The 24,564-nt window shown below is 48.3% G+C and overlaps 1 protein-coding gene across 1 annotated transcript in view; it reads left to right on the top strand.

The window, feature by feature from the left end:
- The first annotated feature begins 3,996 nt into the window (after positions 1 to 3,996).
- Positions 3,997 to 24,564, top strand: part of SLC51A (solute carrier family 51 member A) — a 151,949-nt gene continuing 131,381 nt past the window's right edge. Inside the window, exon 1 of the mRNA XM_085635982.1 lies at positions 3,997 to 4,189. Coding sequence (XP_085492108.1) covers positions 4,158 to 4,189 — 32 coding nt within the window. The 5' untranslated portion in view covers positions 3,997 to 4,157. The remainder of the gene's footprint in view (positions 4,190 to 24,564) is intronic.

Here is a 24,564-nt window from a genome sequence, read left to right as displayed (position 1 = left end):
ATTTGTGGGTTGTGGAAGTGCGTGGCACTTAGTTATGTGGTGTTGTTTTGAATTATGTGGAGTTGAGTGCTTGTTGTCTCCATCGGCCAGCTGAGTGTGGGGCACAGTCTGCATCGGTTGGGTATACGGTCCAAGAGATCTATGTGGGGCTTAGATTGCTGAAGGCAGTGCTGAAGGAGCCCCCTCATTGGAGGCCGGACAATGTTGTTTCTCTTTTCTGTCCTCTCACCCCCTGAAATAGCCTAACACAAGTGTGGATGGAATCCAGCAGGTATTTCGGCCTCCCCAGCGAGCGTTGGAGTCTTGCGGTCACTCCTGCTTTGGGCAGTTGGATTTATCATCGCTTTGAAGTTTCAACGGGGGCGCTGCTGGAGGGAAAGAAGCATGGTAAGGAGTGGGGCATGGCGTTCAAAGGCAGCTCGCTGAGTCCTATGTATTTACTCCGCGAGCCAGTGGTGTTTCTGAAGCTGTTCTCTCTGGCAGCATGTTTATTTTAAACTTGCATCGGCATGAGGGGCAGAAATAAAGTCATTCTATTCCTCCTGCTATATCATGGCAGCAGCAGCTTGTCTGCGGTGATGCCCTTTAAATTATGAGCATCCGCAGCCCTTAAAACAAGAAACTAACTTTGTCTTTGGTTTGCTAGAAACGGCACGAGGGCATGTGGGGAAATAAAGGAACACAAGTAAGGGCGGCGGGTGAGGAGGGGGATAAAGAAAGCCATACATTAGAGCATGATCTGGGGAGGGAAAGAAGCAACAGGGATGGGGGAAGGTGGGGTGGCGAGTGAAAATACAAGCACTTGTGTAGAGTGCTCAAAGACAAGGAAAAGAATAGCTCCTAAAACAGGAGCAGTGGATGGGCACAAGTACTTGGTCCATGCTCTGGGGGAGGGACAAACACAAGAACAGGCGTGACGCATGCTTGCCATGGACAAATTGGAACAAAAGATATGACAGCGACCTTGGAGTGAACAAATAGTAAATCCATGAGCGGGCTGGAGCCCACTGATTGTAAACAACATGTCTCCAAGAAACAGCGTATGCTGCGCTGTCTAGCCAAGACCTAAAAAACCGGGGCTTACTCAAGTGATCTCCATAAGACAGGATCTACAGGGACCAGCATTCACCCACACAAAGACACACTCCTGTGAGCACACACCCACACCATGGTGAAGCCAGAGTGACATATGCCCTAATGGAAGCTGGGATAATGAGCCTCATAGCCGTTTGTTTGATCCTAAAAATACTGCAATAATGTGGGGGCAGAGAGCCCCTCAGACCCCGGTGCCACATCACCTGATGTACTATTAATGGCTGCGCCCCTGCATATGCAATACACACCCTCAGACAAACAAGAGCAAACACATCCACACACTCACACAGCACTCCAGACTTGCACTCGTACACTCACTCACTCAAACACACACCCTCTCTTCCAAGCACACTCATATACTACACACACTGACTCTGACAATCACACGCACACTGACATGCATGTACATGCCCTAATTCCCCACATGCACCCATATACACACCACCACAGACTCATGCACACAAATGTATCCACACATACAACATCTCTCATGTTCACTTATGCAATACACACAGACACATAAAAAGACACACTTCCTCTTCCTACACTTTCATTACAAACAGACCTTCTGTCTCTGCACACACCCTCCTCGTGGACACACCTATGCTGTAATCACAGCTACAGAAAGACATCCTACTGCTTCTACACCCAGACTGAATCTCTACACACAGCCTCCTCTTATACTTACACTACACACAAACCTACTCTCTCTACGCACAGCCTCCTCTTATACCTACATTACACACAGACCTACTCTTTTTACACACAGCCTCCTCTTATACTTACACTACACACAAACCTACTCTCTCTACGCACAGCCTCCTCTTCTACCTACATTACACACAGACCTACTCTTTTTACACACAGCCTCCTCCTATACTTACACTACACACAGACCTACGCTTTTTACACACGGCCTCCTCCTATACTTACACTACACACAGACCTACTGTCTGTATACACACAGCCTCCTCCTACACGTACACTACACAAAGACCTCTTACTGTCTTTACACACAGCCTCCTCCCACATTTACACCACTCTCAGTCCTTCTGTTTCTACACACAGTCTCCTCCCTACGTGCAGACCTTCCACTCTCTCTACCCACAGCCTCCTCCTATACTTACACTACACAAATACCTTCCGCTCTGTGTACTTTCATCTGTTACAGAGAATGTAAACAAGGGGGATGGCCTACCCGTGCTAATGCAAGCATCAGACTCCAGAAGTGTAGACATGTAGGTGGTAAAGTAAAAGGAGAGGCCAAAGCTGGTACAATGTCAGAATGGAGATCAAGAATAGAGTGGGGGCCTGGGGAGAAGCAGACAGGAGTGTTAGTGGACAGAGAAATCTCATTAGTAAACTCAGCACAAGTGGAAAGTCCCAGGATGCACCACAGACACGCAGTGCAAGGACGCGGCTCTGAGAAAATATGCAGATAAAAGTCGACACACAGGAACAGGATGAGCGGGGGGCTCGGCAGAACAGTAGAGGCGGGGGGGGGGGGGGGGGAGAGCGTTGCGAGGCTTCAAAGCGCGAGACAGTCTAGGACACCGTGAGACACTGCCTGGGACCTCCCAGCAGCGCCGCGTCATCTCTTTCTTTCTCTGACAACATAGCCTCCACTCCACCTATACATAGACACACAGACCTACTGCCTCTACACACAGCCTCCTCTTATACTTACACCACACACAGACCCTGGGGCGGTTCCTGCCTTTGAGCGTTGGGGCATTGACCCACTCATATTTTGGCCCCTCTGACCCCCTTTTATGTGCATATAAATGTAAGTTTTTATTTAAAAACCCTAACTACTGGCATTTAATGTAATGTGCCTGCGCCAGCGGCTGGGATGTGGGCGGGCTTTCAGTTTTAATGGACACCACAGCTCCAGTAGTATACTGGAGAGGGTGAGCGGAGCGCGCGCCACCTTGACCCAAATGCGCATGTCGAGTTGGACGGCTTTCTTTCTCCGACCAGCCCGACATGCGCACTAGAGGCTTCCCTCTACTGCACCTCAGAGAGCCGGGGTTACCTAGTGTCACTGAGACCCTGCTGCATTCGAACTTCCCCCCAGCCCCCTCCAGACACACAAACACACACCCAAACTTCTCCTCAGAGTTGGCTGCACAGTAATAAAACCTGTTTGTACCGCAACAGTTACTGTCAGTAACGTGTGGCAGTGACGTCGGTGTGCTGGAACACACTTTCAGCTAGGTCGGATAGCCTTCCAGAGTGTCTTTCACTAGTCAGGGTATATTTCCAAACAGTTGACATTCATACAATGAATGGTTTTATTTGTACGTTTTGTGAGGCTTCCTCAAAAGTGGTTCCTGCGAAACCTTCTCGCATTCCAACACTGATAAAAGTACCGACATTGAAAGTCCCTCCCGTTTTTAGGGAAACTGGACCGTGAGGGAGAAAAAACCCGTGGTGTCTGGGTGTTTTCCTTCCTGTATCTGGTGCAGTTCCCAGACTCCCGAGCTGTTTCTGAAATGACTGTGGGTTACTCTTGCGAGTTATGTGCACAGAGCTAGCTGTATGTTCTCTGTGCAGAGTGTGTGTGTGCACTTGAAGCACTTGAACCTGGAGTGTGCATTTAGGGGCTTATTTACAAGCCCCTTGCACCGCCGGTGCATCACTTTTTATCAGGGGCGGCTCCTCCACTGGGGCGGAGGATCGTCGCCACACTGCTTTCTCGTACTGCGAGAAAGCCAATACACATATACATACATTAATTGCTCATTTCCTTCCTGAAATTAGATGCGCATTGCAGGCGGGCGGTGGGCGGGCCGCTCAGCTCTTCAAGCAGGGCAGGGGAGGAGTGGTTTGCCCCCTCCTGAGTGTGCAAAGACTGTTGGGTCGGAACTCTCGGGCCGCGCAAACCAGACAAGCACACTCTGTCCTTCTCCAGCCTGCATGGAGAACATGGCCACCCCATTAGCCCCTGGCTGGGCGGCGTCCCGATAAATTGCAACGCTGCACTGCAGTGTTGTGATTGGCTGAGGGAAGGGAGCCTGGCTGCCTGCTTCCTGTTCCAGCCAGAGCCAGGAGAGAAGTAGATGAGAAGACGTGGGACCCGGCCGGCGGAAAGTTAAGTTTAATTTTTTTCTTAATATCCCCGGGATCCCCCCGTGACTCCCCTGGCGAATCCCCCCACGACGTCTCACGCCCGACTCCCCACCAGTGAGCAATGCCAGCCGCTACTGCTTTTTATATGGGAAAAAGTGATGCACCAGTGGTGCAAGGGGCTTGCACATAAGCCCTTGATTTCTCAGTGTCCAACAGCTGCATGCCTGTGTGTTTCGGCTTCAGTGTGCGCGCCTCCTGCCGTGCGCACAGGTATCCGCTTTAGTAAGGATGTCAGTGTTACCCGGGCTTTGTGCAGAATGCGCATCTACACTATCTTACCATGGCTGCGCTCTATACTTACAATAACAAGGCACCAAATTGTATAGCGGCTCAGATCGATGCTAACTTTGGAAAGTGTGGACCCGGATCGAATCCCGGCCTTGACACAACTGAAAATGTTTTGATTCTGGGTGAATGACTTAATCTCTCTGTGCCTAAAATGTGTACATGCCAAAGGTATGAAATTTATTCATTAATGTGTGTGGGTGACCCCCTGGGTCACCCACAGGCATTTAAGCCTCTCCCAAATGCTTCTCTCATCAGTTAGCACAAGTCATACGTGTCTATTAAAGAACTGCGTCCAACATATCCTTTCTGTGCCAGTTTAATTCCGGCTGGCATAGTTGCCCATCAAAAGTTTAACTATTGCTCTGTATGGGCTGCTAAAAGTAGGGATGGCTTAATCGTAAATAATGGTGATACTAGGATATGCAGTGGCGGCTGCTATGGAACAGAAATGGTGAGGCAGTGGAGGTGAGGCAGTGGAGGTGAGGCGGATGGAAAACAAGAGAAAAGATGACTTACCTGCCAGCCAACACCTCTCCTCTGTCCTATTCTTTGCCTGTCGACTCCCGGCAGCACATAGGCTCCCAGACTTTACTGGCATGCTGGTAATAGTATTACCAACATAACAGCAGTGTCGTGATTAGTCTGAGCAGCCTGGTTTGCTGCTCAGACAGTGGCTGGGAGCCTGAGACTGTTCTACACCTAGCTGTGCAACACAGCTGTGTGGAGAAATGCTAAGTGCGCATGTCGGTTTGGCCGTCCTAAGATGGCCGACCAAACTGACATGTGCACTTATGTTACCCACCACTCCTCCTCCCTGCTGCTGTCCATCAGGATAGGACAGCCCCGCCCGCCCTAGACTAGCCCAGTCAGTGGCGGATTCTCCATTAGAGCTCTGGGGCTGCCCCTCGATATACCTTCACAAATATTAAATAGATCGATTTATTTAGAGATACGATCGTATCTCTAAACAAACCAATGTATTTAAGTGTGGGCTGCGTGTCCCAGGCTGCCTGCCCCACCTCGCTCTGAAGCAGGAGACGGAAGCCAGGTAGTCAATCAACTTTCTGAACTGTGACGCAGGACGCAGGGCTTCCAGTTCTAAAGCCCTTCATAATGCATCATTGCCACTGTAGTCTATGGCAGTATCACAACACTTGTTTTGTGTAACGCCGCTGTAGGAAGGTGGATATCTGACTATGGTTACCCCCAACTTTTCGCCTAGTGTCTAGCTGGTTTTTCGACTTAGTTGGCCTGAGATCCTGCCATTCAGGGTCTCAGGCTGTCTGCTCTCTCTTTAAAATGGACTCCATGTACCCTAGGTACATACACAATTGGTAAGGATCACCTTATTGGACCCTGTACAGTGTACCCTAGGTACCCAGGGCATAGGTGTACCCTAGGCCTCCCAGGGGCTGCAGCATGTATTATGCCACCCCTGGTCTGGCCTTCCAATCAGACACAACTGGCTGATCACTCAGCTGGGGCAAGGTCGTGTAATCACCCCTTGCTTAGATATAGTATGCCTATATCTACCCTTATATATAGACACATGTGTACCTGTCAGTCACTCCTATGGCAGGCCTTAACAATCCTGGAGGCAGAGTGCTTGGTAACATGTGAGATGGTGCTCTAGCATGAGCTGAGCCTGTCTGCAGCTTTCGGAACCATGTCCTTGTAGCTGTTCTATGATATAGCCTACCATATACTCTTAAAGTGCCTTATAATCTTAAACGGTTATGGTAACTATGGTTTGGCTTTATCAAAACATGTCGTGTAAGGTGTCTAACACTTTGGAATAATACCCCCATACCATTTCTGGTGATGAGGATATTATTCCTCCCTTCTAGAGGGAGAGACATGTTAAAATCCTACTTTGCTGTTTAACTCTAACCAAAGCCTCAGCATCACAAAATGGATGCTGCTGCCACAGACACAAGTCTGACCTCCTGCTGCTGGGAGTGATCCCGGCCAGGGAGGCTTGGAGAATAGGTTTCCTGCTTGGGGAGGTGCTAGCACCTCCCCAGACAGACTTTAGTGTATTGGGGCAGGGAGGGGTGAAAGGAATGAGACATGCCTGGAGCACACAAGGTGTCCCATGCATAGTCCAGTTCAAACCGGTGCTGGGGCACTCCAGCCCCAGTCCTGGCGCGAAACTGGACAAAGGGAAGGGGGTGTAACCACCCCCCTCCCAGGTCCCACCCATAAGGCGTGACCTAGCAGGTAACCCAGCCCCCCAGATTTGGATAAGAGTGGTAGCAAGGCCCCAGGAGATTAGATTATCCTGAACCTGCAACTTGAACAGAAACTCTGGACCTTCGACATTCGACGAAAGAAGAAGACTGAAGAATCTCCCTTGTGGCCAAGGAGTGGCTACCCAAACAGGCACCATCAAGAGACTACCCTTTGCTTTGCTGAAGTTCTACGAGGGACCGACTGCAGAGCCCGACCAGAGCCTTGACTTCCAGACTTCTCCGACCCTGATCCACATCCACAGCCGAGCTGAGATCCGTGGAGGCGACGAGAGACGTGGGACCGGCTACCTGGGAAAAGTGGCGAGTATCTTCCAGCGCAGCTTCTGAGGTACCCTCGAAGTTGTGCACCGGGGATTGAGAAGCCCCAACCCCAAGCACCATCTGCACCGAAGATCAGCCCCCCACACTCCACGAGTCCTGCGTGGGGCCCTTCTGCATTTTCCTGCTTGCCGCGTCTGTCCGGTTGCTTGCCCGCTGGCTAGTGGCCTTTGAGACGACGCACCCTGAAATCTTCATCGCTGGTTTGGCTCCTCCAGACTGGCTCCCGCTTCTCTACAAAGGAGAAGCACCCCAGACCTTCCTGGTCTGCACCAGAAGCAAGTCCTCCGTTCTTCGTGGGTTCCGCTTGCCAAGGCTTGGTGAGTCCTAGTCCAACTTCGACGCCGCCGACAGCAAGAGCCTTTGTGGGACAGCTCGCCTCCTGGTCCTGGTTGTCCTCGACGTTCCCTGGTCCTCGTGGCTGCGGCGACAAGCTTCACCTTCACCTGCAATCTTCACGACATCGCCTGGTTCCTTCCTGGTTCCACGTGGTCACTGGCTAGTGACCTTGACTCTGTCCCTTCTGCTTGCAGGTCTCCTCTCTTCTTGATCCCAGCCTTGGGATCCACCGGACACTCTTCACTGACTGCCTGTCAGCAACTTTCCTTCAGGCATCCATAGAAGTCCACGACGAAACCCGACGCAAGTTCACACCTATGCACCCGCAGCCTGTGGGCTAGGTAACTTGGGTACTTCGGTGCTCACAAGGGTATTGACTATCCTAGGGTCTAGTTTCCGAGTCTCGACTTTCTAGCTATACCAGAAGTGTCCTAAAGCTGCTTATTTCTAACTGCTAGTGATTCTATTGACTTTTACGCATTACGCGTGAGTGTTTCCACTCTGCACCTGAATCCCGAGGGCCTCCCACATCCTAACTGTTGCTAGTGTAGTGTAGCCCCAGCGATTCCCTAGGCCTAGGCCTATTCTATTTCCGTGACAGTGGTCCTTATACCACTTACTTAGTATTTGGTTTGCGTGGCCCCTAGGGCCTAACTGTATTACTTACCTGTGTGACTTAATGTATGCTTGAATAAGACTGTGTTGTACTTACCTCTAATCTCATAAAGAGTGCTGAGGGTTTGACTAGAATAAATACACTTTATTTTATATATATATCTGTTGTGGTGTCCTTTCATTTGGTATTCAAGGGATTATATATGGTATCACAGCTGGCTTCACATGCCATTCAGAGTTTAGCCTAAGACTGCTCTTGTCCATGCTACCACTAGGATAGCTGGTCTATAAGGTTGACTTTACAACCAATCACCATAAGGGTTGTTTGGACTGATATAAGGTGTACACTAGAACTAGTGACATCATACATCAGGCCAACTTCTTACAGCCGCCTCGGCTAGAAGCAAGCACGCTGTGTGTTTACTGTTTGCCCTTTTCAAACCTGAACGAGCCATCTGGGCTGCTCCGCGTCGGGTCGGCGGTGCAATACCCAACGGGCTCCCTGTAGTAGGGGCACTTTGGCAGAGATCTTCTTCCAATAGCCGTATGGTGAAGTGGGGGTGAGGGGCCAGAGGTGTGTTGATGTATGGATTGAGAGTGTGATTTTAAAATAGGGCTCGGAGTGCCTGTGAGAACAATCTTTAATCAATAGGTCTCCCACCCTAAGTAAAAACGAACAATATGGCGCTTGGCTAAGTATTATGTCTTAGGTCTAAGCGTCTCTATTGGTGCAATGAGGTCAACATGTTTCTCGCTCAATGTAAAGTATACATTTGATTCGTCATGACCTATATTGTGAAGACTATCTACACTCTAGGGTTGGTGACATGGCATCATACTCACATCAACCAAACAACTACCTATTAGTGTACCTGTCAGACCTGGAACTACCCAATGTTGTAAGCTAACCAGGCGTCAGCTGTACCCGGTAGGTCAAACAAGAGGAGTTCCTCAAGTATTTTGTGCAAATGTCACTGCTCGATTCGACCTAACCCCATCTACCGGGTCTGGTGCAGGTGTGCCACAGCCTGGCGCTCTTAACCTGGCTTGGAAGGAAGACCCTGTCATAGAAGAGTTGCGCTCCGAGAAGAGCGAGTGCAGCTGCTACAGGGTACAGTTGCACAAGGAGGATGCCCGAGGGGTTGCAGTCATGCCCGCGGCCCAGGGCCAGCTGGCTTGCGACCCGGACAACACATGTTTCCCCATGCCTGCCTATGCCCAGAACTGGGTGGCACTCATCCCCAAGGGCAACTGCACCTACAAGGACAAGGCTATGGGGCAGCGGAGCTTCCTATGCACAACGTTTTAAACTGTGCACTTTGATTCATTACACTTTCCATTCCGTGTGTCAAGCAAGCATGTATTCCTGAGTCAGACTGCATGACCCAGTGTTTAGTAACTATATAGCTGTTCAATCCCTGGTGGCACAGCACACAGGATAATGTGCTGCCTGGCTAAACACTTATACGATCTCAAAGGCGAGACCTATTGGCTATGCCAATGCTTGTTAGAAGGGCATGCAGTGCAAACAAGGATAGTTCACCTTTAGTGTAAGGTGGCTCCTGGTAAAAATGTAAGTGTTGGCTTGCGGGGAACCCTACACAAAGAGCTTAACGCGTTTGTTTCTCTCTAAACTCACCATGTCATTCCACAGCTCTTCATACATGCACGGTGCCGAATATTTAAGGACAAAAAAAACAACACTGGGTCTTGGCTCAAATCAGTAAGGCTGAGCCGTAACCATACACAACAAACACAATTGCCAATACTGATAATGCTTCCAACAATACTTTAACCTCTTCAGTGCCCATGACGAGATAGTCTCGTCATGAAGCACGGTCGCGCTGTGCCCATGACGAGACTATCTCGTCATGAACCCCACCCACTAATAAAACGCCCGGCACAGGAGGGGGAAAGGGCGTGGCACAGAAGGGGTTAAAGGTGCATAGAAATGAAATTCATGAAAACCTATTTATCATTTAGATTCTTTCAAATTTATTCCAAACAATCTTAAATGACTTTATATTTTCTAGTAAATCTTTTCAAACGTTTTATCATTTAAAAATATATATATAAGAACAATACAATACCTTCTGTACACTAATCATGAACAACTCTCATTCCCCACATTCTATACTCATTCCCCATTCAAACCCATTTATACTCCATACAAAACTCCAGCCAAAAATACGCAAAACCTGGCTACCTAGAATTGTCTACTAATCTTTTTCAATGCCAGGTATCTAAACCCACCTAAATAGACATTGTTTGTAATTAAACATCAAGGTTTGTTTTATGTGTGGGCCAAACAAACCATTGTAGACTATGCTTGCTTTTGCGCACTATAAAATTGATGTTTAATTACAAACAATGTCTATTTAGGTGAGAAGTGCGCTTGAAAGATAATTTCTGGAGCTTCCGGTTGTTTGGGTTTAGATACCTGGCATTGAAAAAGATTAGTAAACAATTCTAGGTTGAAAGAATCTAAATGATAAAAATGTTTTCATGAATATTTAAGGACAGCAATGCCCACAGTGCAGAAAGGCAGCCTTTTAGGAATGGCATGTTCTATCCGTAGCTCAGGGACTTTCCGCCAGGGCTGACCTTGTGGGAACTGCAGGTGATAAAAGTAAAAAAAAATGAAAAATGTGGAATAATGCAAATAAAAACAGGCACACAAGGATTCGCGCGCATCATTTACTGTTACTTACCACAGTGGTATAAATCACACTGAAAAATATACTAGAAAGGTGAGTGAAGCTTCGAGACTCGCTTATTCATTGGGATCAAACGGTGCCCGAGCTCCAGTCTGGTGACGTTCAGCGCTCGAGCCGTGACCCCCACGTGGAAAAGGTCAGTGCTGGCAGAGGCATGCAGTGCCAAGAACCGGAGTTAGGAACTGTGCCAGTCACTGCCTCCCCCCCCCCCTGCCCCCCCCCCTCCCACTCCCAGCCAACAGTCACTCCCAGCTCTTTAACTCGTAGTATCTGCTGTCGCAGCATTCTGATTGGGGGGTGGGGGGGGGGGGGGGGGATAGCGGGGTCACTCAACCCTTTTATCCTGTAATCGGGTAGGCAAGGGTATATTCTACCCTTGCAGCCTCACGGAGTTAATGGCGACCCCTGGACTCCCTGGCTTCAGAGGGGGCACAGCGTTTGCCTCCTCGGAGGTCAGGGGTGGAAGTTTTAGGAGTAGCAAGGAGCCAGCCAGAGGTCACAGCTGCGAACCCTGACTACCTCCGAGTGACGACTACCCACCAGCCAGTTCCTTATTTAGCTACGTGCAGCACAAGCACTACATACACAATTTACTTTTGTACAGGAGGGGGGGGGGGGGGCAGTCCCATCCGATGAGTGTGGGGTGGGATAGCAGAAGGGTCAACATTCCCACGTCCCATACTTTTTGGGGGCCCGCACGCATGCTTGAACGTTTTTATTTATAGATTTTTTTTAAAGCAAAGCTACAGTCTTGAATTATGACGAGGCAGCTAATACTGCCAATACCACTAGATGGCGCCAGATACTGGTCCTTTCTCGGCCCCCAGAGACCATGCACTTTAACTTTGAAAAATGGGGTTTTCTTCTCTGAGGGCCCGGCTTCAGTTTGATGGCCCGGGACCCTCGAGTACTTCTGACGTGACTGGGTGCGGAACCAATGAGGGCTTACATTATGGGCAAAGGTAGAACTGGGGGCTTGCAGGGTCTGTACTGAAACAAGCGAGCATGCAGGCACGCAGGATGAATGTTTACTGTGTGTCACTATCTGTGTGTGTGCCCAAACTTCCAAATCTGGCGAACTTTTTCAAAACTATTTCCTACTTAAAATTTTATGTCAGGACCGGAGGAAAGGACAGCAGGTATTAGTCATTTTTAATGTAGATTGAAATAATAAACATCTGTTGTTGTGCTAAAAACTGAATTAGACAAACTGCGCCACCATGTGGCAGACTATCATAAGTGTCGGTATTTACAATTAAGTGCTGGTGCTTAGCACCGGAAAACACTGGCTAAAATTAAGCACTGCTTTGAACCTGAGTTGCAGGGAGACTTCTGCAGGGAGTTCCAGCACCTCTCTTGAGGGCAGCGCCCTGCGGGCCGGTCCAGCTTCCACATCTTAATGGCTGGCCCTGACTACAGTATAAATCACATTATCACCCCAGTGCCAGGGCAGCCCATCCGGATCCAGGGCAAATTGTCTGTGGTGCGGCCTCCCTCAGAGGCGCAACTAGAGTCAAATTTCGGGGGGTGCTTAGAAAACATTTCAGGGTGGGCTGATTCTTCAAGCAAAAGGCAGAGTGGAGCTACAGGGGCTCTAAGAAGGGGTGAAAAATATCACTGCTCTAAGAAGGGTTGAAAAACAGGCGCCTTGATGCCTTTGGGCTTAGTTGCGCATTATAAATATCCTTTCATTTCATCAAAGCCTCATTTAACAAGCAAAAGGTCTTTTAAAGACCTGTGAAGTACTCGGTTGCTGCTGTGTGTGTGCCCGAGAAACTGTCTCATCCTTGGCTGCCACACACGATGGGGGGGCTGAAGCCCTTTGAGTCCAATGGGCGTTGCGCGCCTGGCCTCTAAAAATAGAATAAATGAATGGAACCGAATGAACTATACCAATGCCCAGCTTCTCCTGCTGACACGTAGACTGCTGTAACACTTGGGTGGCGTCGGGAAGGGAGGTCTAACAGGGGACATTAGGTGTTGTGGAATACAGCACCCTTCCAAGGCAACAAGGAGACAAGATGCGGGACCCATTTGGATTCAACAGATTACGAGAATCCAGCTGTAAGAGTGAGTGCATGTTGAAGCGTGTACCATCCCGGGAGGCTGGTATACTCTGGGAAAATGGTGACGATGTCACAACTGAATCCACCACTAACCAAGGATCTCCAGCAAAAGGGGAGGGCTCAGATGACGGACAAGTCATATCCAGTGATGATCCGGGGGTCTTAGACGCTGGCGGCCTGTCACTCCTTTTTTGGAGGGACGGACGGCGAAACAAACATCTCGGATATGTTCGCACCTGAACAAATCTACCACCCTAGATCACCAGAATGGGTTCCGTCCAATAAAGCAGCAGGCTATATTGCAAAAAAATTAGACAGCCCTTAGACAACGAGATTAGGGCAAAGCTAAGGGCGGAGTGCCCCAGACCCTCTCTGGAGGGCAAGGTGACCCCGACACCAGCGATAGATACCAAGGTGAGCAACTTATTTTTCAGGTATATGAAGGACCCCAAAAAGGGCATTGAACATTGTTGGAGGGCCTGCAAGAATAAACTCCAGGTTGTGCCAGGCCCCCTCACTGAGATATTAGAGTTGGCAGAAGAGGTCAAGGCGCCGGGCAATCCTATGTCCTCCCCAGTGGGTCATGGCTGCGCTCTGCAGAAAGTGTGTATGTTGGCTAATGCCAGATGTGCAGTATCAATGGAGAGACGCAGACCCCTCCTCATTAAAATCACCCCAATCTTGGTGACCTGGCCACGTCTGAGGCAGGATCCATCACCCAAAGATTTATTTTCGGGGATCCCTTAGTCAAGAAGCTCGGGAAGTTTGTCTCAACTTTCTCAGCTCTCGACAGGGCTCCATTCTACATTAAAATAATGTTTCCAGGGAAGGGTTTCTGTGGGGCTGGAAGATGGGGCTGCTCTTCCAGCCGTCCCTTTAACCAGGGTCCTTCCAAAGGGCAGAACTAAAGGAACATCTGCTGGCAGGACACTTTCCAAGCAGGAACCTTCATCTCTTCAAGGGGATCTACATGAGGCGGGGGCGGCAGACCAGTGTTCAGGGGAGGAGCCAATGTTGCAGGAGGGTTCTCAATTTACCAATTAACTATTCATCCCTACTTGAAGTAGGGGGAAGTAAAGAAACAGTACAATCTTTCCACACAGAGTTTTATGGAACCCCAGTTCAGACTTTTCCCCCACAGCCTCTAAGATTCTGGAATCAAGGGGTGAACCTCATAGACGAGGAGGTGATGGAGAAAGCAATCCAAGATGCAAATTACAGGTCAGTATTACACTCCAGAGGGTTTCTAAGCATTATCCTAATTTGTAGGAGGGTGAGTCTGAGGAACAAAGGGAACAATGAGGGGAGAAACCAGGTAAAAGAGGGTGAGCTGGCAGGTCTAACCGGTGTGTATTTACAGCCCACTTGCACATGCCTTTGCGGCAAATACAACTGAACTGTTGCATGGTAGCATATGGAAAGTTTAAAGTTTGAGATAAATTGCACACCTTATACAAAGCCGGAAGTAGACTACATCAGACTGGAGCCACCTTGTGGAGGGTGTAGTGTCTTGTAAGAATGAATAGCGGGACCCTTCTGGTCCCCGATGGACTCCGTAGGAGAATGAGGTAGTCGTTTGGTGTGTTTAATAAAGTTCATGATGCATTGTGTACAGATAACGGTTGAACTCTGAAGAATAAAGACGTGCAAAGCAGAGCTCCGTGGGTGGCGGGCTCATCCGCGTACTACCGGGCTGGGGAAGACGCTACAAAGAGCTCCGGGAGGAAGAATGACATGCGCGCTCTCTCATCCCATGTGAGGGTATATGAACGGTGTGCACATGCGCTGGTCCCGCTGGAGGCTGAGGAAATCTGTTCACACTGACCTACTTTAGGGAGGCAAAACCTATTCACGGCGCCCATGGAATTACAGAATTACACAAGCTCCTTACAAAGTGACCTACATAAATGTTATTTTGTTGTGTTTTTCCATCCATCTGACACTACTGGTTTCCACTGACACTGAGAAAAGGCCTCATTTGGAACAAAACACAGAAAAATTGTTTTTCATTTTGTCATGCTACATGGACTGAAGCAAAATCAAAGTTTCTATCGCACGCCTGTGTTTATTGTCGTCATAATTGTACCAAACTATTCAAAAGCACACACAAACGTGTATATAAATATTAAAAAAGAAAGATTTGCTAACATTGGTGTTAAGAATTGTCCCTCCTTTCCCATCAGACCGTGAATTATCGTTTTCCTTGCTCAGCGCGCCATCCCAATGGGAGGTGAGAGGACATTTGAGTCTTTTGGGTGTTGTTTTAAAGTATGCGCCAGGAGAGTGTGGCTATCTCCCAATATCGTCCCGCTTGCAATGGTGAACGGCTGCGCTCTTCGGGCGTGGGTAGGCTGCCACCTGGAAAGACCTCCCAGACCCAGACAGTTCTGAAAACTAGACACACATTGGAGTCCAGGGAGGTGTGCTTCACGCGGATCGCACACCATTTTCTTACCCTCAATGTCCTGCACACCTGAAACTTTCACTAAAAACACACATTTTCCTCACAATTCTCAGAGGAAAACATCAGGAATCTGTGCGGAGCCACACATTCCCTCCCACACAGCATTCTCCCAGGTAGGCTGGTAACAATGGTACCTCACTGGTGTGGGTGGGCGACGAGACGATGGCACAAAAGGAGTTAAAGCGCTACCCGTGTCATTGGCAGCGCTGGCAGTGCCAATGGTGGTGCAGGCTGTGGTGGCCGCCTTATGGGTGTCGTGTCCTCGCCCCACAGATACACAGGAGACAGGAAAGGATCGCATATTCTTTATTTGCAGCTAGTATGCTGTGCTGTGCCCACGCACGTCTCCCCACACTCTCTCCTCGCTATGTAATGCCCCCAGTGTTAGAAGTGGGGGGGAACGGAAGGGCACGGCGTGCCCCTACTTTTAAAAATTATGCTAGTCCGTTCCCCTACTTCTTGATTTAAAAAAAGCGTCCCGGGACTGCCCTAATTCCCGGTTCTAGTAAGGGCTTGAAGGCAGGCGCGAAACGCCATGGGGCTCAAAGTGCTTCAAAGCCCGGGCGCGCACACAGACAGTTTCAGAGATTATCGCAGCCTTACCTGAGTACTTCACAGGTCTTTAAAAGACCATTTACATGTTAACGAGGCTTTGTGTATTTTTTCACCCCTTCATCTCCAACAGGGGCATGGCGAAAGGCGACAAATCCTTTCTTTGGCCGCGGTAACCTTTGCCTACTGTCCTGCTGCGTGGATATTCTTTTTCTATGCAGCGCAGGAGAAAAGAAGTTTGTTTATTTTGATTCGCCTTTCCCAACCCCTGCAGCTGCTCATCACTTCAGGCTGCGACACTAAGATTGACCAATGGCGTAGGTAGGAGAATGTGTCACTATTTGTTTTTCTTTTTAAATTCTGCACAGGCGCAGCAGGACATGTACTTCGTGTGTGCTTCATTTAATCCGTTTTTATCATTATCATGGCTGATGCAGGACAACAATAGGACAATAAAAAGATGCCCAGATAACGCTGGGGATTAATGATCCTGCTGGAGAGCAATCATTTCTCTGTTAGTAGTTAAGTGCAGATGAACTGTATTTTATGTGGAAGCTCAGTGGGTTACTGTCATTGTGACAGAGATCCTTGTGTTACTTGCAGTTCAGAAGTTACAATCCTAACATCGGACAGTGACCAATGAACTGTCATCAAAGAGCTGTATGCAAACCTGAATGATATAGTTTTGTGATATAGTTAGAACTTCCCCAGTCTTTCATTATTCTAATGTTGCTAAAATGAGTATCTTTGGGCAGATATACATTTTTATCAGTAAAGCCAACCCCTAACCACTGGAGTACTCTTTAAATCCTGACTTTGTGCTTCTCCAGACCAAACCCTCTTAAAATAACTGCCCACCAGTATGGATGACGTGTGATTCATACACCTTGTAATCCTCATTGGCTTATGTGACATTCCCTGTAGGCTGATTTACATACTTGTATGATTCGTTGTCTCTGTATAATGTGTGCGTGGTGTAAAGTACTGACACACACTACACTGATATGAGTAGCGCTACACAACAAATAAAATGCATATGAGAGAGGGGCTACATAAAGATGAGGGGCGCTGTTGAAGGGTGGCAGTGAGGGAATCCGAGGAGGAGGTAGTGGGAGTGGCTATGGAGCGATGAGGGGCACTGTTGGAGGGTGGCAGTGAGGGAATCCGAGGAAGAGGTCATGGGGGGGAGGGGGGAGCTAGGGAGAGACGAGGAGCACTGGTGGAGGGTGGTAGAGAGGGAGTCTGAGGAGGAGGTCATGAGGGGGAGGGGCTACATAAAGATGAGGGGCGCTGTTGAAGGGTGGCAGTGAGGGAATCCGAGGAGGAGGTAGTGGGAGGGGCTATGGAGCGATGAGGGGCACTGTTGGAGGGTGGCAGTGAGGGAATCCGAGGAAGAGGTCATGGGGGGGAGGGGGGAGCTAGGGAGAGATGAGGGGCACTGCTGGAGGATGGTAGTGAGGGATTCTGAGGAGAAGGTCATGAGGGGGAGGGGCTACAGCGAAATGAGGGGCACTGGTGGAGGGTGGCAGTGAGGGAATCCGAGGAGGAGGTCATGAGGGGGAGGGGCTATGGGGAGATGAGGAGCACTTGTGGCGTATAGCAGTGATTATTGGTATGGCGCCAAAAAAGACTTTCGCATCAGCGCTAAAGCCGGCCTTGTCATGGCCTTTCTGTTTTGGTTTATTTAATTAGCCGTCGGGTCATAAGGGCTACTGTGGTACATACTTTAAAGTGTGTGCTAATTATATATACTGCTATATTCAATGTTTTAAGTTTGAAGGTGATTTTACTAATGTTTTTACCGGGAAAAATGAAAGTGGAGCCCGATGGTGCCTGATATGGGGCTGGGGCCCAAGGTCAGCTGTGAGATAAGGTGCACTGGAGAGGAGTAATGGATAATCAAGCCTGTAAGGGAGTGCGTTGCAGAGTCTGGGGTCAGGTGGAGGTAGCAATGAAGAGGGATCCTCCATGAAGGCTCGAACAGAGGGAGCCCAAGTAGTGTCACTTGCCTGATACTACCACCTCAGAAACCTCCTCTTCCCATCAAAGGAAAATTACATAGAAAAAACAGTTTTTGAGAGTGATAATATTTAGAAAGAGATTTGGAAAAGAGTGTGATTTACTGGGCCTTGTAAGACTAAGAAGAGATAAAGGAGGGCCCGGAGGATTTGCAGTCTGGGTGTTGCTACTCCCAAGATAATTTTGGAAAAAAAACTATAGGGTCAAATACTGCATTTTATTTTCAACACCCCATTTTTACACAAATTCTCTCAAAAGCCATTACTGTGCCAAGACAACATCCCCAGGAGTTGACCACATTTTTTTTCAAGATGCACAATATGTTCCTCCCATAAGTAAATATTTACCTCCACTTTGCCAAGGCCTGTGTTTTGTCCTGCTTGCTCACATGTTATCTCACTCAGGCTCACTACCCCCATTATTCATTCTCATTCACTTTCCCTTTTACTCAAAATTGCTCACTTGCACTCACTCTTCAACATTCGGTATCACATTCTCACTCACTCAGTCTCACCACTTTTTCCTACTCTGATTACCTCATTCTAACTTACAGTTTCACTTACTCTACGTGACTCCTTCTCACTCACTTTCTCTCACTTTCATCGACATACACTCTTTCACTCATGCTCAGTTACATTCAGGCACTCAATCATTCACACCCACATTTACTTACTCGCTCTCATTCTTCTTTGCAGGATACTTGAATACATATGTGCTATACTATGTTTGAGCAGCTAGCTGGCTGACATGAATAAGAATTATTTATTTATTTATCTCACTTGTAAAGCGCACTCTCACCTAACAAGCATCCTGGCGCTGACAGTCAAGAGTGCACAATTTGTGGATAAGAAGGAGCCCTTGTGGGTTTCCGTGAGTCAGATCAGATTCTCTTGAAGAGTTCCTTTGTCTCTGAGCCCTGCTTAACACATGTGTACAGGAGGAGCCCTATATTCATGTCCTCAATGTTTGAGACAAAAAATACTCATTGATTTCTGAACGAGAGTAAAAGCGTTAAGGTAACATGTCGTTCCTGCTTATATTTTGCATGCTTTACATAATCCTGCATTCCCTATGAGTATTTGCTTTTCCCATAATGTTGTTACTTTTTTTCAGGCACTGCATAATTTGAAATGAGTCACATCCAGGTGCTTATAATGGGGCAGAATTGGGTTGTAGGTGAAGACAGTGCGAGTTTCACTCAGTGGGGCAGAAGGGTGTTCGGTGGGGATAGGATGTGGCATTATGGCCAGAGCTACCAAATTTGGAACTGGGGAACCTGGTTCAGCCTTCATGCCTTGTCCATCAGACCACTCCTGAGGGAGCACCCATGATAGACTTTAGAAGGCCCCACTAGACCTTAGAAGCCCTGGTCTCTTAGCACCAGCAGGTGAACCCTACCGGTGGCCAGTTGGGTAAACTTGAAACCCTGTCCACCACAATTCATACCCAGGTTCACCACCAGTCTTGCGGGCAGGTCTACAAAGCAGCACACCCTAGAGCAGCAGTGGCTTTGTCACGCAGTAGTTTTCCTGCAATAATAAAAAGTCTCCCACACAACCCCCACGGTTTTTGACGCATTCATAGATTTACAAGGACTTGTAATCCTGGGAATGCGGCAAAATCTTGCGCTGCCCCAGAGGAGGCATAACTAGGAGAAATATCTTTATTTCTCCTTGCTTTTTCCTCTTTCAAACTGTGCTTTATACTGCAGCCCACATAGAAAGATGAAAAAGCCTCTCAAGATTGTTTTTGTACAGGAAGGTGCCCCTTCCTGCACAAAAACAATCCTGCATGCAAAGGAGGCACCCTTGCGCCATGGGGCAAGTGTGCCTGCGTTGAAGCTAGGCTGTCGAAATGGCGCCAGTGCAGGGGGAAAACACCAGAATGCACCATATTGGATAAATACGGCACATTCCCGCCCTTTCCCTGTGACGCAGGGCAGCGCAGCAAAGTAACTTGCTGTGCTGCCCTGCGCCACCATTCCCATAAATATGTCCCTAAGCTCACAAATAGTAAATTGACCACACTAATTATCTGTGTAAGAGCATGTATTGATAAACACAATGAGCCACTGACCTTTTTCTTGGACCTTGTTGAGTTGCCAAGCACAGCAGCAGATCTAATCTTAGATACCTTACTTGCATGCTTAGAGAGACACGGTTTTACTGATGAGTATTTAAAAAGTCATTTGGTTCAGCTTGTAACAGATGGTGCTTCCAATATGATAGGTAGGAAATCCGGTGTGGCAACTCTTCTGAAACTGAAATATCCACAGTTGAGTGTATGGCACTGTGCTAACCACAAGCTGGAGCTTGCTGTGGGTGATGTTTGTAAAGAAGTTGCAGGCATTAATCAGCTCAAATTTTTTTTCGAAAAACTATATACCACCTACCATGCCTCTCCGAAAAATCAGAGAGAGCTTGGGGAATGTGCTCTGGAGGTAGAAGTAAGACTTCTGGCAATTGGAAAGGTGCTAGATGTACGTTGGGTGTCCTCAAGTGAAAGATCTGTGAGAGCTGTTTGGAATAACTACAAGGGACTTATTAAACATTTTATGGAATCTTCCGAAGACTCAACGAGGAGTGACATTGAGCAGAGGAAATATGCTGGTTTAAACCGTTTATTAACCTCCCTGGTGTTTGTTGAAAATATGGGCATTTTGTATGATGCTCTCACAGAATTGGGTGACCTATCCAGAAGGCTGCAGCGGCGTGATATGACCATATATGAGGCCGATCGTTCAATACAGATGCAGATTTTAGTGTTTGAATCAATGGCTGATGCACCTGGGCCCTTTGTTTGCTACAACTGCATTAGATGCTGCTGAACGGATGCAGTTTGCTGGTGTAGGACTGCAACAGGACAAAGGCTGTGTTAGCATCATTAGGGCACAGTTCTTTAGGAGCTTAGCAAATAACCTGCGAAAAAGAATGACAATGTCTAATGCATCAAATGTTTCTAGATGCACAACCACAAACAATGATGAAATAGAATACAAAGAGTTAGTACATAGAATGAAACTCCTACAACCAGTTTATTGGCCAGATCCAGTAGACATCTTATACGGTGAGGGAGAATTACAAAACCTTTGTAGCAGGTTGCATGCATTTGATACCAGGCAGTACATCCTTGGTTTCAGAGAGTACAAACAAAATAAAAATTGCATCTCTGAAAGCCTGAAACCATTAATGCACATTATAAACACCTTTTGTACCTCAACTGCTGAATGTGAACGGGGCTTTAGTGTAATGAATGATGTGCTCACACCACTGCGGAACAGAATATCAATCAATCGTCTGTCTTCTACAATGTTCATAAATATCGTGGGGCCACCTGTCATAGAATTTAAACCTGAATTTTATGTTCAGAAATGGTTAGAAAAAGGGAGGAGAAGTGCAGATGAAAGAAACTGCATGGCTCGGAGACAAATGGCTTATGATTCGACTTATAAGCGTATTTGGAATATTCTGTGATTGGAAACATGTCCCACATTGTGAATGAATTAAATATAAACAACTTATATATTAAACCTCAAATAAACATGTTTATTGATTCTTTGAATTAAATAACGTTATAAGCTGTAACTGGTCAGTGAAATGCCAAACGTTCAAAAATTGGTATGTTTTGCTATTTCTAGCCACACCTCCGACTCCGCCCACTAATCCAATCCTTGGGTTATTCCCGCCCCCTGAGTCTCCGCCCACAGTTCCCCTACTTTTTTTTCCCCACTTCGACCACTGAATGCCCCCTCCCACATCCTTGACCGGATGTGGTGTCCGGTTCCCTTGGTGTCCCCATCGTCACCACAATGGGGCCCTGCCACTTATTCTTTTTTACAAACTAAGCACTAGAAATGGTGCCAGCGCAGGGGAAAAGGTCAAGCAATGCGCTGTAAATTCCTGCTCTTTCACTTTGGCGTAGGGCAGCGCAGCAAGGTGACTTCCAGCGCTGCCCCACCCCAAATCCCCATAAATTAGGCCCTATATATCTACTTCTGGCTTTTGAATCTAACCATCCTATTCTGTGATGCTGGGAAATACATGCTGGTGATCTGTGTCTCTAAGAAGAGTGGGAGAGCTTCAAAACAGACTGCAGCACCAAGAAACGTGCTTGAGGTTCACAGGAGCTTTGCCTAATCACCTCATGTTGTCCCCTAGGGCAGCAAACCCGGGGCTCGTGTGATAGGGTGGCTCTATGGCTCTGCGGACGCCACACTCCGACCTTGTTTTGCCTTACTTTACATTCTTTTGTATTTTGCAAAGCATTGCAAGGTATGTTTTTGTTGGGTAATATGGCGTGAGTGACGCAAGCAAGACTGCGGCTCCCAGAATGCAAGAGGTGGTGGGTTTAACACTCATTGGCGAGTAATGTGTCCTCTGTGGTGGCATGGAGTCATCTGGCAATCCTACTCTGAACCCACTGAACCCAGGAGACAGAAGGGTGTGCAAGTGGAGGCGTGTGTGTTGGACTGCACACGGCACAGGACCCCCCCCCCCCCCCCTCCCCCTGTGCAAGGATCTGCAGTCAGGCACGTGGTATCTCACACACAGCCCCAGGCATGAGAACCATGGGGCGCTCCACACAAGGTCTGGGTCGCTGATGTCCTATCACTGACCCCTGACACATTTCATTCCCCCAATTGCTACACGCCTCGCCTCTTTCTTTCCTTTCTCCCTCTTCATCTATATCTTTCACTATTATTTTATTCTCTGCGAAAACTGTGAATCCTTGGAAGCCCCTCCACTGGCCGCTCTCTCAATTTACGTCTTGTATCTCCCCCCTTTCACGCGACCCCCAGCCCCCTCCCCAGCGTGGCAAATGGGCAGGTACTGTCAGGTACTGAGTACCTCCACTTCTTCAATTTGCAAGGGAGAGTACCTGCACTTCTCAGCACTGCTGCACTACATTCAATGGGAGAGTACCAGCACTTCTCGGCACTGCTGCAATGCATTTAATATGAGAGTACCTGCACTTCTCGGCACTGCTGCAATGCATTTAATATGAGAGTACCTGCACTTCGCAGCAATGCTGCAATACATTCAATGGGAGAGTACCTGCACTTCTCAGCACTGCTGCAATAAATTCATTGAGAGAGTACCTGCACTTCTCAGCACTGCTGCAGTACATTTAATAGGAGAGCACCGGCACTTCTCAGTGCTGCTACAATACATTTAATGGGAGAGTACCAGCACTTCTTAGCACTGCTGCAATACATTCAATGGGAGAATACGTGCACTTCTCAGTGTTTCTGCAATGTTTTCAATGGGGGATTATTGGCTCTTCTCAGCAATGCTGCAATACACTTAATGGGAGAGTGCCTGCACTTCTCAGCGCTGCTGCAATACAGTTAATGGGAGAGTACCGGCTCGTCTCAGCACTGCTGCAATGCATTTAATGGGAGAGTACTGGAACTTCTCAGTACTGCTGCAATGCATTTAATAGGAGACTGCTTGCACTTCTCAGCGCCGCAGCAATACATTTAATGGGAGAGTACCGGCACTTCTCAGCACTGGTGCCAAACATTTAATGGGTGAGTACCTGCACTTCACAGCATTGCTGCAGTACATTTAATGGGAAAGTACCTGCACTTCTCAGCACTGCTGTAGTACATTAAATGAGAGAGTAACGGCACTTCTCAGCACTGCTGCAATACATTTAATGGGAGGGTACTGGCACTTCCCAGCACTGCTGCAATACATTTAATGGGAGAGTCCCTGCAATTCTCAGCACTGCTGCAGTACATTTAGTGGGAGAGTACCTGCACTTCTCAGCACTGCTGCAATATATTCAGTGGGATAGTCCCAGCACTTCTCAACACCGCTGCAATACATTCAAGGGGATAGTACCTGCACTTCTGTATTTCCATGTAAAGCACTGCCCTTCTATTTATTTCACCCTAGTTTTCCCCCTTGACGTCACTCTTCCCTCCTTCCATCCTTTTTGCCCTGGTGTTCCCCTTTTCATCACTCCGCCCACATTTCGCTCTAGTTCCCATTCCTCATCATTCCTCCTTTAATTTTGCTCTTTTGTTCCCCCTCCACATCACTCCCCCTTCTATTTCAGAAGCCAGCGATGGTATAAGATGGAAGGCGTGTGTGTGAGGTGGGTGGGGAGGAAAGTTAGGAAGGAAGAAAGTACAGAAAAGCGGAAGATAACAAACCGAATGTGCAAGAGAATAGGCGCGGGACAGGAAGGCGAAGCCGAACCAGATAGGGGCCCATTAGGAACGCCTCTGGTGGGCGGGGCCACCAGGGAACGGGGCGGTGAAGCCCGCGTAAATGTATGCAGGCGATTGGCTGCATGCTTCAAATCGCCCAATCCAGGAGAAGGGATGTAATGTTGTAGAAGGTGCAGGGACACTAGGACCGGCGCAGTAACAGTAGAGGTGGGAGGAGAGCAGGGAGGCGGAACAGGAGGAGCTATGACCGGCAGTAAGGAGCAGGGAAAGGAAGTAGGCAGACGTGTGTGAAATAAAGCTCCAACAGTCTTCCATTTCTTGTGTCAGTGTCGTTTGTTCCTGTGTCACGACACTACAGCTGGCGACGAAGGTGGTTGTTGACCCTGGCTGCATATGGTCTGTTGCAGTGGTGTCACGTCGAGCGCTCTGCTCCCTCAGAGCTGCTGTGCTGTGCTGCCACCCAGGAGCCCACCCCGGTCGCGTGTTCCTCCTGCTGTGCCTGCTGCTTGTGCATTTAGACGCGACCCGG

Source organism: Triturus cristatus, chromosome 11 (genome assembly GCF_964204655.1).
Source record: "Triturus cristatus chromosome 11, aTriCri1.1, whole genome shotgun sequence".
In the NCBI taxonomy this organism is placed as follows: domain Eukaryota; kingdom Metazoa; phylum Chordata; class Amphibia; order Caudata; family Salamandridae; genus Triturus; species Triturus cristatus.
Note: the sequence above shows the minus strand (reverse complement) of the source record. Positions and strands in the feature narration are given on the sequence as shown.